This window comes from Nycticebus coucang, chromosome 15, assembly GCF_027406575.1.
Source record: "Nycticebus coucang isolate mNycCou1 chromosome 15, mNycCou1.pri, whole genome shotgun sequence".
Lineage (NCBI taxonomy): Eukaryota > Metazoa > Chordata > Mammalia > Primates > Lorisidae > Nycticebus > Nycticebus coucang.
Window position 1 is genome coordinate 51,194,746 of NC_069794.1, and position 15,453 is coordinate 51,210,198.

At 36.9% G+C, this 15,453-nt stretch overlaps 1 protein-coding gene across 1 annotated transcript in view; it reads left to right on the forward strand.

The window, feature by feature from the left end:
* The window catches only part of DIAPH3 (diaphanous related formin 3), a 578,378-nt gene that overhangs the window by 176,355 nt on the left and 386,570 nt on the right, over positions 1-15,453 (forward strand). The window contains exons 6-7 of the mRNA XM_053563890.1: positions 14,361-14,435; positions 14,521-14,590. Of these exons, the coding sequence (XP_053419865.1) occupies positions 14,361-14,435; positions 14,521-14,590 (145 nt within the window). The remainder of the gene's footprint in view (positions 1-14,360; positions 14,436-14,520; positions 14,591-15,453) is intronic.

A 15,453-nucleotide genomic window follows, 5' to 3' on the forward strand; every position in this document is an offset into this window, starting at 1 on the left:
ATGCATTTACAGGTACACAATGGGAGGGCAAACGAGGAACTAGTTTTGAAGGTAAAAGGGAGTAAATAGTAAAATGGAGTCAAGCTTGTTTTTTTAACATTTCAATATCATATACGGATGGTATGAAGACCACCTTAACATAATCACAAGGGTTGTTGTCATGAGGGTAGTTAGTGACTTTCAACACAATACTAATAATTCTAACCAGGTACACTTAAAATGCCATGCAATGGGCGGGAAGGCAAGTGGAACCAATTTTTTTAAAAAGCAATAAAATGTAACAAAAAACCAGAATGGAGTTAGGCCTGCTTTGCCTCCTCTCTCCTCAGGAATAAGAGTTACAACAAAATGGACTTAGGCCTGCTTTTCTTTCATCCTAACAAAACTACAGAATATATATCAAAAGAGATGTGATTAGAAATTTGTTTCTGGGGCGGCGCCTGTGGCTCAAGGAGTAGGGCGCCGGTCTCATATGCCAGAGGTGGCAGGTTCAAGCCCAGCCCCGGCCAATAACAAAAAAAAAAAAAAAAAAAAAAGAAATTTGTTTCTGACTCTAAGACTCATGGGTAGGAAACTGCAAAAAAGTCTTAGGGCTCCACTTGCTAGCCTAGGTCCACCTAGATAATCAGGTAGTGCATGATTTCCTGTTGGCTCCAGTGGAGGGAGTCTATGCAGTATTAAACAGTATCTGCTCTGTCTATATAGAAACCTCAGAAGAAATTGAAAATCTGAATAGAAAAATTTCCCAATAATCAGTGTAGCTGCAGCCGAGTCCACAGGTGGCCCCACACCCAGTTGATTACTGGGAACATTCACTCAGATTGTCCAGAACTCTGTGAAGGAGGAGGCTTAGTTAAAGTGATGATGGTAGTCTACCATTGTCCCTTTATTTGCTTGATAATGGTCACTATTGCCTCTATTTGCATCTTCATCCTGGATTAGTTTTTGAGATATCTTTCAGGTCCTGCATTCCAGGAACCAACCCATGCAGACCAAAGAGCTGACTCAGGTGGTCTTGCATTCCAGTAACTGGCCCACCTACACATGACCCAATTTATTTGAAATGCGCTCCACAGCTTAACCCAACAACATGTTACTCAAATTCCCTTCCTACAAGAAACCCTGTCAGGCCAACACTAGAACATCCATAATCCCAACAACTCACCCTATACCACTTGAAAGTCTGTGCCCACCTCTAGGCAGAAGCAGTTCCAGAAGATCTCAGAACGAACCTCAGTTCCTTAAAATAGAAAGTGGGGAGTTGTGGGAAAGTGATCGTCAAACCTTAAACACTCTCTTAGCATAAACATTTTAGTGAAGTAGCCTTTTAGAGGAACTGGGCCAAGAAATCAAATGAATTAAGTCACAGGTCAAATATCAGTTTAATGGCCAAGCCAGAGGTTGAACCTCAGAAGAAAGGTTAAAGCCCCACAGCTCTGGAGTATTAGAGGCAGTTACTCCTGGAATGTTGTGGAGTATGGACTTTCCACCCTGTCTGGGGGCCCCTCAGCAGTTTTAAAAGGCTATGGGATATTTCTTCTAGGCTTTCCTAAAGGTTCTGGGACAATGTGTGGAAAAAGTGAAAGGAGCACCCCAAGTCCTGTCCTGATGTCCAACAGGCTGGAATGTTGATCTTACTTTGACTTTAGTGGGTCTGGATGTTGATTAAGCAAAGGATAGAATTCCCCTTGTTTTTCTGATTCTGTTGAAGCAGTCCTTCCAGGTTATAGAACATTTCCAGCGGATGGTCCTTGCACCTTTTACAAAGCCACCAGCAGATGACCTCTGATCTCTGTGGTAGCATGTCCTGCCACCTTCTGAACTACCCCACACCCTGAATTGCTTAAAAAGAGGCTCTTGCCCCACTACAGCACTGTTGCCATTTCCATTTTCAGTGGCAGCCCGTCAGCTTGCAGATGCTCTTAATAAATCTTTGCTGTTAACTCTAATAATAATAGTACTTTTGGATGGCAAGGGAAGGATTGTTGACTTCTGAGAAAATCAGGGTTTCTTTTTTGATTCTTGGTGACAGAAATGAGACTGAAGTTAGGTTGAGACATGGCTGGTGAAGAAATGCTGACCATGCCTGTGATGCAATTGTGTGAGACCTTTTTTTCTATAAAAGAAAGGAGAGGGAAAGACACTAATTGGAAGACTACCTGGGGTCTAGTGAATGGAATTCAGTGAAAAACATGGATAAACTTAAATCAATGAGAGTTATAAGAAGAAGGAAACTGGAATTGACCCTTGCAAGATGAAATCATCTTAGTTATTTATACAGGAGGCAGTTTGATGAAGGGGACCATTTTGAGTGAAGATATAAAATTAGCAATGAAATTTATAGAATCAAGGACAGATAAAAGACTAATGAAGACTAATTTAACTAGCATTGGGCAGTAGTGGCAGGTATTTAGAGTGGGGACAGATGATGTAAGGCCTAAAGTGTAACAGTAATTTTTTCTCCCCATATATTGGTTATCAAATTAGTCTTTAAAATACATAATTTCATTGGTGCTTTTTCTGTAAACTAATGATTTTTGATTTGATACTATTATAAGAAACTTATACTTACTAATATGTAAGATGTTTAAAACTAGATTTTTCCTTTTCTACAGTATATTTCTTTTAACAGTAGACTTATGTTTTCATTATATCACATACTAGTATGTTATTTTATTTCGTTTATATTTTTGAGACAGAGTCTCACTGTGTTGCTCTCGGTAGAGTGCTGTGGCATCACAGCTCACAGCAACCTCAAACTCTTTGGATTAAGTGATTCTTTTGCCTCAGCTTCCCAAGTAGCTGGAACTACAGGTGCCCGCCACAACACCCAGCTATTTTTTGGGGGGGTGGGTGGGTGGGGTTTGTAGTTGTCATTGTTGTTTGGTAGGCCCAGGCTGGGTTAGAACCCTCCAGCTCCTGTGTATGTGGCTGGCACCCTAGCTGCGGAGCTACAGACTCCGAGTATGTATGATTTTAAATCTATAGTTCTCTTATTATCCTTTCATCTAAAGATCAAAAACTCTTTATTTCTTATGTTTTGACATCATTGCTATTATAATGTGTTATTTTTATTTGGAATGCTTTTTCTTTATATTTTATGCCTTTGAATATGTTATAGCTAAAAAGGGACTAGGAGAATAGATTGCTAAGTTTTTTCTGCTATCTAATGTTAGAAACGGGAATAAATGATTACTTTTAAATACACAGTTCCTTCAAAAAGTCAATTCCCCGAAAAAATACATATTAATGGTTATATTTTGAAGTTTAGTAGATTTTACAGTGTGAACATTATTTAGTTTCTGAATTCCTTGGTCCAGTTGTATAATTTAAGGTAATTTTTGTGGATGGACCATTGAATGTCGTGTAGGTGTATGTTTGTTTTCCCCTGCAGGGCATGCTAATCACTTTGTCCTCCCCCTAACCCCCAACACACACACCAGAACTGTTCATTTTAAGTATTTAGTCACCTTGTTAAGGGTAGGTGAAAATGAAAGCTTAAGATAAGCTATAATTATATACAGCATTAGTGATATATTACTCTGACAGAGCAATGTAAATTGGATCTGGATATTATACAGTATTAAAGCTGACCTTCTAAGTTTGAGGGTGAAATTTGTTAGTTTGTCAAATGTGAGCAGGGATGTATTTTTTCCCCCGTGTAAGAAGCTTCTATATTGATTTTAAGTAAAATGTATTTGTGTTTCCCATGGCATTCATGTAAGTTTATTCTTTTGAGTAATTAAAAATAAATTATTTTCTTATTAAAAACATGTAAGTTCATTATATGAAAATAAGAAAATGTACAAAAGCACAATCAAGAAAAATGTATAATGTTCTTACTTAAATAGACATTGTAACTTCTTGGGAGGGACTAGGAGAGAGAGATTTTTTTTCACAGAGGGAGTCCCCTTGTCTTATGCTATTGCTTAATTTTTAAAAAATGTTTGTTAACATGAAATCATAAATGATTCAAATATCTCCTAAATATTTTTTAGAATTCAAAACATGGACATTATTTCTCTAGATTGCATAAAGCAACCCATAGTCATTGTCTTTCTGGTATTGATGTTTTAAAGCAGAACAGAAACCTAGAGGCTCTTAAAGATTAATTTGAGTGTAGAATTATTTTTTTAAAAAGTCTTTTTGTATTTTAACTTAACATTTGTGCCCACATCTTCTATAGCAATTTTTGAAAATATATTTTTTGTGCTTTCCCAAAGCATCAGGCTTAGTTTTCGTGGAAGCAGCAACTCTTTTCCTAATTATGTTATCTGTTTACATAATATTAATTAAATTACATAAATACAATAGTAGGTACAACTGCCATTAGCAGATTTGGACACAAACTCAACTGGTCCTTGGTGGGGGCAGAAGAATGTAGATGTATCAAGAGAATAGAATGTAAGAATGGAACGTTGAATGTTCATTTTTCCGTGGACATTAGTCTATCTTTTACACTGGAATGGAAAAACAACCAGTAACCGAGTGAGCTTAGTCCGTATAGGATGATTAAGAATGTGTCTGTTTAGCTATGCACATATGCATACATTTCCTATATGTGAACAAACCTATTTTACAGTAAGAATAGAAAATGCCTGTATGCCATTTCTACCTTTTTTTTTTTTTGAGACAGAGTCTCACTTTGTTGCCCTCGGTAAAGTGCCATGTCGTCACATCTCCCAGAACCTCAAACTCTTGGGCTTAAGAGCGCCTCTTTCTTCAGCCTCTCAAGAAGCTGGGACTACAGGTTCCCACCACAATGCCCAGCTATTTTTAGAGATGGGGTCTCCCTCCGGCTGGTCTGGAACCCATGAGCTCAGGGCAATCCACCCGCCTCCACCTCCCAGAGTTCTTGGATTACAAGTGTGAGCCATCATTCCCAGCCAACCATTTCTACCATTCAAACTTAAGATATGGGCGGCGCTTGTGGCTCAGTCGGTAGGGCGCCAGCCCCATACCGAGGGTGGCGTGTTCAGGCCCGGCCCCGGCCAAACTGCAACCAAAAGATAGCCGGGCGTTGTGGCGGGTGCCTGTAGTCCCAGCTGCTCGGGAGGCTGAGGCAAGAGAATCGCTTAAGCCCAGGAATTGGAGGTTGCTGTGAGCTGTGTGAGGCCACAGCACTCTACCGAGGGCCATAAAGTGAGACTCTGTCTCTACAAAAAAATAAATAAATAAACAAACTTAAGATATGTGAGCATCTTTTCACTGCTGCAACTGTAGGCTTTGTTTTCTTTGGGTATGGATTTGTTCCTAGCCTATGGCTAGCTTCTTTGTTCTTCTAGCATCCTTTGCTTATTTTTGTCATTGTGTTTATTCCACACTGTGTGGTGTCCCAAATGTCATCCAGAAAGTTGCTATACGTAGGGAAAATGAGAAATTGTAGATAATGCACCTTTATTTACAAAAAGTATTCATTACAAAGTTTTGCAATGAGGTGGCTAACACATAAAGAATATTTTGTAAATACTTTGTAAAACGTGTTTCATGCATAGATAGACTCTTTATGGGTGACTTTTGGGACACCTGGTATTTTAATTGTTTATTGGCCTCTTCCTTCAGCTTTCTCTCATCAGCTCTTTAAACCCCTATTATATTTATTTTCTTGGTTCGTACTACCTCTTTTTAACTTCTTCTGTAATCAAGATTTTATTACCACAGAATAATTCATAAACTTCTCTTGAATTAATTTCTTCTTAGTTCTTTAGCCCTTTTTTTATTCTGACCTTTGTCAATAGTTGATGGAACAACTAGACAGAAAATCAGCAAAGATATAAGAGAACTCAAAAGTACCACCAAGCAAAAGGATATAATACATATTTATAGAATACCCAACCCAACAATAACAGAATACTCTTTTTAAAAATATTCCTACACAACTTATAACAAGGTATACACCACATCCTAGGCCATAAAACAAACTTCAACAAATTTAAAAGAATTGAAATCCTACAGAATGTATCCTGTTACTGCAAAGGACTCAAATTAGGTATCAGTAAGAGAAAGATAACAGAAGGTGAGAATAAGAAAAAGGAGAGCAAGGAAAGAGGAACAGAAGAACAAGGGAGAAACTAAACACTTAGAGACTAATCACTTTGAAATAGTCCATGGGTCGCAGAAGTCTCAGGTAAACAGAAAAGACACTGAACTTAGTGAGAATTTATCTTTTCTCTTTCTCCTTTGTGAGTCTCACTCTGTTGCCATGGGTAGAGTGCTGTGGCATCATCACTCACAACAACCTCAAAGTCTTGGAGTCAAGAGGTACTCCTCAGCCTCCCAAGTAGCTGAGACTACAGGTGCCTGCCACAACACCCAGCTGATTTTGCTATTTTTAGTAGAGACAGGGTTTTGCTTTTGCTCAGGCTGGTCTGAATTCCTGAGCTCAAGCAATCCACCTGCCTGGGCCTCCCATAGTGCTAGGATTATAGGCATGAGCCACCATGCCCAGCTGAAAAGTCATCTTTTCAAAATTTGTGGATATACCTAAAGCAATACTCATAAGGAAATTTATCTTAATAAATACATTAGAAAGAGCAAAAGTCTCAAATTAATAATCATTCTTAGCAGAATAGGACTCTCTGCAAAATAAACCCAATGAAAGCAGAAGGAAGAAATAATAAAGATAAGAACAAACTTAATTAAATTGAAAATAGGAAAAGCAATAGAGGAAATCAATAAAATAGCTTGTTGTTTGAAAAGATTAATAAAATTGGCAAACCTGTGATGTATTGATGAAGGAGAAAACAGAAGACAAATTGGCAATATCATAAATTAAACAGGAATATTACTACAGACCCTGAAGACATAAAAAGGGTATTAAGGGATGCTGTGAATAACTTTAAACACACACATTGGACAACTTAAATGAAATAGACTAATTCTTTAACAAAATGCAAACTGCCACAACATACTTAACATGAAATAGAAAATGTGGATGGTCCTCTGACTATTAAAGAAAAGAAGGCTTATAGTTTAAAACTCCCTTGAAAGCTATTCAGATGTACAAGATCTCACTGGAGAATTCTAACACACGTTTAAAGAACAATTAATACCAATTCTATACAGTCTCTTCTAGAAACAGAAGAACAAAAGTAATTAACAAGGACAGTAGCAATATAGAAGAAAACAAAAACAAACTCCAAATTTATAGACCAGTGTCCACCATGAATGTAGACACTAGAATTCTTACATAAAGCACTAAAGAAAAATCACATGCATTGAGGCAGAAAAAACATCTGACAAAATTCAGTGCCTGTTCATGATAAAAAAAAATTCTCAAGAAAAATAGGAATTGAGGCTGTTAGGAGTTGAATTGTGTCCCCAGGAGGATAAATTCTAGGTCTCTGTCCACTTTGGAATACAGCCTTTTGGGGAAATAGGGCCATTTCATTTTATTAATTAAGATGAGGTCATAAGGGAGTAGGGTAAACTTGATTGAATATGATTTGTGTCCTAAGAAGAGCAGAGATGCTGGAAAAAGTTCAATGTAGTGACTGAAGCCCAGGAACACCACAGCTTCCACTAGAAGCTAAGAAGAGGCAAGGAAGGCTTCTACCCAGAGTCTCAGAGGGAGCATGGCCATGCCTTCTGGCATTTAATTTTTGAACACTCCTCAGAACTACAAGAGAATATATTTGTGGTTTAAAACGACAGCTTTACGGTAATGGTAATTTGTTACAGGAGCCCTAGAAAGCTAATATAGGGGGAGAACTTTCTCTACCTGATAAAGAGATCCATGAAAGTCCTACAACTAGTATTATATTGTATTTAATGGTAAAAGGCTGAATGCTTTCTCTGTAAGATTGATTAAGCATAAGACAAGGATGTCTGATCTCAGGACTCTTACTCTATGGAAGTTGTACCTAGAACATTGTGAAGAAAAGGAAATGCAAAACAAATAAATCTGAAAGGAAAGTGAAACTGCCCCTATTTGCAGAGGACTTGACTGCAAATATATATAGAATCTAAAAAAATCTACCATAAACTTCTAAAACTTATCACTGAGTTCAGCAAGTTTCAAGATTCAAGATAAAGATACACAAATAAATTGCACTTCTATGTACAAGCAATGTGTGGAAAATAAAATAAACATTTACAATTGACTTAAAAAAAACCCTAAAGTTTAACAAATTATGGACAGGATTTTTATTTTGAAAACTACAAAATAAATTAAAGAAGATTCAAATAAATGGAGACATCTATTTTTCTGAATTAGGGACTCAGTTCCATTTGCATGTTCATTTGGATTTTTGTCAAAACCCAATTTCTATTATTTTCTTTACAGTGATCAGTTGAGGGCCATGACCAGCTTTTAGATTCCATGCACATTTCTTGGCTCTTTTTCTTCTTTCTCCATCTGAAGAGGTAGTAAAGGTGGCAAGTCCTTAAGCTTGGACTTTCTCTTCCTTTATCTCATCTCTCTAACCAAGCTGGGACAGGATGTCGGCTTTTAAAAGTCATGTGATAAGATTGGACCTACTTGGATAATCTAGGGTAATCTCCCTATATTCAGATCTTCTGACTAGCAACTGTAATTCTATCTGCAACTTAGTTCCTCCTTTGCTAAATGAAGTAATAAATCCGTTGGTTCTGGGGTTAGGATGTATACATCTTTTTGTGGTCGGGGGTAGGATACTCTGCCTAGCACCCTTGTCTAATTCTTTAATGTCTTCCTGTTGCCCGTTTTCAAAATCAAGCCTTTTCTTATCTATCTGGCTTTCTCTTTGCTGTCTCTGCCTGTGGTGCTCAGTACAGGCCATATTTTTAATGTTTAGTATCTTTGTGTGTATGCCTTCCTCCTTTGAAACCTTTTTTTCTATAACTTAATCTCTAAGACTCAAGGTTAGATATCAGCTGATTTGAAATTCCCAGGAGAGGTAGATATTGTATTGTCTTTTACCATAGCACCATGTTTAAAGTGCTTATTATGTTTTGGAACTAATTTTGTTTCAACAACTAGTCTGCGATCCTTTCAAGGGCAGAAAAATATTTTATTCGGTTTTGTATTCTCTTACATAGTGCAGTATCAAGCATACAGTGAGCCCGGAAGTAACACTGACTGACTTCATTAATGAACATTTTGGTTTTAACAGTAATGAAACATCATCCATTGAGTCAGCCGTCCATCAATTCCTAAGATATTTATCATCTGCAGTTCAGTGTGGACAAAGACTAGTTCTGAAATCAGAATTGATGTTTCTAGCATGAAGGTTGCGACAAGCTCAGTAATGGTGCATGGAATATACCATCTCTTTGTGTCTGTATATAAAGTAAGGGTAAAAGCCTGGATGTCTGCAGACGCAGGTTGTATTTCAGAGTGACCTTAACTTCTCTCTGAATGTCCTTTTCCTTATGTATAACAAAAAAGGTGATTTAGTTTCATTATAAAACCATTTATTAAGTGGTTAATCTATCCCATGTGCTGCCACAAGTAAGATAAATAAGGAATAGCCTCTATCCCAAGGAAAGGGGTATCAGGTAAGTCTGCCCTTTGGATGTGGTAGGTTTATTCCAGTCTGGTAATTCATGATGCATGAAAGTGGCAACTTTAAAAAACAACAATGTCAGTGTGGCATGGTCAGTCTGTGGGAAACAAACGTGATAGTCTTTTGTTCCTTTTGGCCTGGAGGTAAATCTGAGATCTGCTTATTGCCTGTATTGCTGAACGAGGATACTAACTATATTGATTTTCTAAAGCCAACAACATGTTAGAAACTATTTTATACACTTTTAATTTTATTCTGTGTCTCTGGAAGCAATAACTGAATTTCAAAGCCTACTTTTGAACATTCACAGGTGGTTTAAACATTCTAATTCTAGACACTTGTTCTCCCTCACCCTCTGTCTTTAAATTTTTGATTAAGTTTTATTACCTTTTCCTCTTCTTTTCTTCTGTATTAAGACCTCTTCTAGGAAGTGCTAAATGGTAATAAGAAATTTTGCTTGAGGCAATTAAAATAATTTGATATTTCCTGTTATAGAAATTTAAGAGGTAGATTTATGTTACATTAGTATTTAGCATACCACTTTTTGCGTTTTAAAGCAATTTTTCCAATACAAATGTCATACTGATCTCTCTGTCATTTCTATTCATGAAGAAGAAACATTTGCACAGGGCTTATTCATCCGTGAATGGAGTTTATAGTTAAACCACATAATGCCTGATGGCATTCTGCTACAGGCACAGAACAAGTAGTGCAGATTTTGTTTCCTGAAAATTGATCATGTATAGATCAGTTGATGAATTTTTTTCCAGGTTGCTTCTTACACTGATGATGAGAAATTTTTCAATTTTGTAGAAAACTGTGGATTTCAATACACCTCTGTCAAGACTGCAGACCTGCTTATTCAATATCACTTTTTATCTAGAACATCTTTATAGAAGAGATAGGAAGTGATATTTACACCCTTGTTCTTAAAAATAATATTGCTTAAGGTAGTGTTGTGTGGGGAGAATGAAATATTTGAGAGTATGGGTTTATGAATGACCACTTGTTAACACATGACTGCCACAGTAGAAAAAAATATTTTTTTTTTTTTCTTGAGGCCATGGTATTTCATTAGGTCAAGCTAGGTCAAGATACTGTGACTTATATATGCCTCATGAACTCCCAGGCTCAAAACTACAACTCACTTGGCGTTTAATGTGTTAATATAGCGGTATGTTGGCCTTGCAAATTTTTAAGAGAACAAATTTTAAGACAATATGGACTTGGTGGTGCCTGTGGCTCAGTGAGTAAGGCGCCTGCCCCATATACCGAGGGTGGCGGGTTCAAACCCAGCCCTGGCTGAACTGCAACCAAAAAATAGCCGGGCGTTGTGGCGGGCGCCTGTAATCCCAGCTGCTTGGGAGGCTGAGGCAGGAGAATCGCGGAAGCCCAAGAGCTAGAGGTTGCTGTGAGTCCTGTGTACATCATGGCACTCTACTGAAGGCGGTAAGGTGAGACTCTGTCTCTACAAAAAAAAAAAAAAAAAAAGACAATATGGACTTGTCTTATGCATAGTTAATTTGCATCTTAATATTACCTTTTCAACAAGTACTTTCATTAGCTTTCTTTTTATGTTAAAATATTGTATTGTTTCCTTGGTTATCAAACAGCTTCCTCTCCTCTCTCTGTGTCCCACTTTTCTTGTTTTTGACATGTTTTATGAAATACAAAGTATAACCTAATTTTCAGAAGGCTCTTGCCTACCTCTCTGATTTTATTGTTAAGAAATTAATTCCCACAATGAATTAAAAGATTGTGACATATAAAACGACTTTGTTTAATGCCACTTTACATGCAACTTTAATAAGTTTTGTTTTATAGAGAATTCATTTCTATGTAATATATATGAGTGGGAGTAAATTGCATTTTAATGATTCATATTCTGCCATTTAGAAGAGAGTTATCTTGTGGATCTAGAAATAGTTGACTGAGAGCTTCTATGGGTCCCACTATTCTAGTTACAATTATGTTAGGGCTGATAACTTTTAAATAGCTGTTTTTATTATTAATTATTCTGATTAGAGAACTTACTGATTCATATGTATTTATGTGCTTCCTAAATTTCATAGTGAGTCATAACATAAGCCTATTAAGTGTAACAAAGTCTTTCTGTTATAGTGACATAATTTAAAATTACTTTGTATATTTTGGTATAAGGCAACTTTAGCAATAGTGACTTTTATTCTCCACAGTGATTGAAGGTGATGGCAGTATGAATAATCCAAAACCATTTACATTAACTTTAGAATATCTTTATATATGTGGTTTTGAATATAGAGATTGTTGAAAATTCACTTCAAACAGAATAGTGAAGGCCCACTGTGGCGTTCTAACAGGGGGTCTGACGAACCCCTCTCCAGGTATTGCCATGCCAGCTGAAGAAAAAGGCTCAAGTTACTCCCCACGTGTTCTATTTCAAGCTTCCTTGCTGCATGTGAAATAATAAATACAGAATAGGATGTCAACAAGGCAAACGGTTAAGCAGGATGCTGTAGGTATTTTCATGAAACATGAAAGCAAGATTTAAAGTGCCTTCAGGTAATCTGTCTGTTACTGATAGAGTAAACCCTTTCTTCACTTTTGAAGTAGAATCCTGGTTTGAAAGCAGCAACTTATATTTAACTTTTTCCCCTCACTTTAACTATAATACCAATCTTCAGTCTTTTACTGAAGGTCTTTCCTGTTTAAGTACATTTTAGAATTAGTTATCCCATGGCTTTCAGTGGAAAGAGAATAGATGAATAAAACATTGTCTGACAAGAGACTACCAATCCAAGTGGCAAATTTGTTTTCAATTTGTAAAATTAGAAATTCTAAATATTTATAGGCAACCAAATTGTGTTCACAAAAATGTGCACATGAGAAAGATGTATTTTAAACAATATTAGTATTTTTTATGTAAATATGTTGCATTTGATTTTTACTTTCTTGTTTTTGCTGGAAATGTTATATCGTAAGAAAATGGTATTAGTTTCTGGTATATGACTTAAACTTGTTTTTATTTATAATGTCCTGTTTTTGGTTACTTGAAAAATTTTTAACATCTTATTGTTCTAATAGTACACATATACAAAATTACACATGAAAACGTGGATGGAAAAAAATATACACATATATCTCTTTTTTCTATTTTTCGGAGATGATTATTACCTTTCTTCTTCTTTTTTTTTTGGGGGGGGCAGAGTCTTACTTTGTCACCCCCAGTGGAGTGCTATGGTGTCATAACTCAAAGCAACCTCAGACTTCTGGGATTCTCTTGCCTTAGTTTCCTGAGTAGCTGGGACTACAGGCGCCTGCCACAACTCCTATCTATTTTTTTAGAGGCGAGTTCTTGCTCAGGCTGGTCTCAAACTCATGAGCTCAGATGATCCGCCTGCCTGTGCCTCCCAGAGTGATGGAATTACAGGCGTGAGTCACCACACCCAGCCCTATTATCATTCTCCTCTTTATTGGCATTTCAAAATCTTTACTGAAAAACATTATCTGTTTATACTAGCAAGCTTTTGTCTAGTGACTATGTTATCCTAATTATGTAAAGCACTGTGGTTGGATCAGTGGGTTTATAGTATAGGTGTGGTTTGGTCAAGATGGAAATACTCATTTATAAAATAATCCTAGAGATTTCTTTCTTTCCTTCCTCCTTCCTTCCCTCCCTTCTGTCTCTCTCTTCTTTTTTTTTTTTTTTTTTTTTTTGTAGAGACAGAGTCTCACTTTATGGCCCTCCGTAGAGTGCTGTGGCCTCACACAGCTCACAGCAACCTCCAACTCCTGGGCTTAAGCGATTCTCTTGCCTCAGCCTCCCGAGTAGCTGGGACTACAGGCGCCCGCCACAACGCCCGGCTATTTTTTGGTTGCAGTTTGGCCAGGGCCGGGTTTGAACCCACCACCCTCGGTATATGGGGCCGGCACCTTACCGACTGAGCCACAGCGTTGAAACTTAAGAAATTGTTTGGAAAGTTCTAAAGGATCTTTCCATTATTTTGATTAATTTTTACAAGTAATTTTTTCCTTTATGCCAATCCCTCCATAGATCTTTATTCACAATTTGGCCTTGCAAATTTTTAAGAAAACAGGAGATGTTATATACATACTTATCATACAACCTTTTCAAAAAGAACTTTCATAGGCTTTTTTTTTTACGTTTAAATATTATATTGATTCTTTGGTTATCAACCCAATCTCTGCTCTTTGGTGCTGGTAAGATGTTTTACAGGCAGCACTGTGTGGATGGGTGGGGAAGCTCTGATTGATAGCATTTGCCAATTTCTGTGATGTAAATACCATCACTATGGTAGATTTCGAGGTAAGTGACATGATGTCCCTGAACATGGAGCATGGAAGAGAGGATCCTAATCAGCTCTCACGAGCCAGCATTAGCTGAGTTTAGCACACCATAGCCTTATCCCATCTTTGCTTCTCCTTTCACTGCTAGTATTTTTTTTTTTTTTTTTTTGTAGAGACAGAGTCTCACTGTACCACCCTTGGGTAGAGTGCCATGATGTCACACGGCTCACAGCAACCTCCAACTCTTGGCCTGAAGCGATTCTCTTGCCTCAGCCTCCCAAGTAGCTGGGACTACAGGTGCCCGCCACAGCGCCCGGCTATTTTTTTGTTGCAGTTTGGCCGGGGCTGGGTTTGAACCCGCCACCCTCGGCATATGGGGCTGGCGCCCTACTCACTGAGCCACAGGTGCCGCCCCTTTCACTGCTAGTATTATGGATCATGAATGATTTTCTATATTCTGTCATTCTTATATTGTAGCTGTAATTATGAATATAATAAGTGTAAAATACTTGTGAGTATATACCATTATTATGATAATTCAAACTAGAATACTAAAAATGTATAACAAGTCTTTTCCTTGTTTTTCAGTTGGGTGGAAAGCTTTGGACATGAGGGGCTTGGATTATTACTAGACATTTTGGAAAAACTGATTAGTGGAAAAATGTAAGTATTGCTAATCGTTGTCTTCAATTAAGCCTATGTATTTCAAATTTTAATTCCAACACTAATATCTTTTATGTCATTACAGGCAAGAAAAACTTGTAAAGAAAAATCAACACAAAGTTATACAGTGTCTAAAAGCTTTGATGAATACTCAGGTATGTACAATAGGTAATTACTATTTGTCCATTGCTAATTTTGTAATATATGATTTTTATTTGCACTAAAGTGATGATGTATCACTCTGATGTGCTTTTCAGTACATGATGAAAAAAATAATAAGTTTTATTAATTTTAGGTTCAACTGTCTCGCAAGAAGAGAAATTTAGGAGTAAGGGATGGATCTGTTTCCATGTTTAGGTTAGAATTGTTTCTCTGTTTCTCTGTCCTCCCTTCCACTTCCCCCCCTTCCTTACATTTCTCCCTTGTTCTTGTCCTCCTGTTCTTCCTAGCCTTTCCTTCCTCCTTTCTTCTCTCTTTTATTTTCAAAAGTATGGGTCAACTTTAAAATCGTACATGATTAGTAAATGTAGTCTGTATTGATAACTATTACCAAAGATTCAAATTGGAAAGACTTCTTTTATTCTGGGACTTTAAAATCAACAGTAAAATCTATAATGAAATTATTGTAAATCAATATAAGCTGGTCCTATACAGGGAGCAATGATGTTTAACCCAAGTAATACTGAGATCAAGCTTAAATCTAGAAGATCCATACAATTTGCGTAAAGAAATTACATTAGAAGGGAAAAATTCTTTAAGGTCTTTACTGAAGTTAGATTTATCTGACAATTTTGTTTGTTTTTACACCATTAATAGCAGAAATTAATGTTATTCCAAGCCATTTCTTTAGCTCCAACATCTAAACACATCTGCCTCATGACATGTGAAGTAATGATAGGTGTTTAAGTTGGTGTTAGACATCAGGGAAAGTAATTTACCTGTGGTGGTGGGATGATTTTTGTTTTATAGCAAACTCATCTGTATATTTCTGATTAATTTTAATATTTTGCTTTATTCT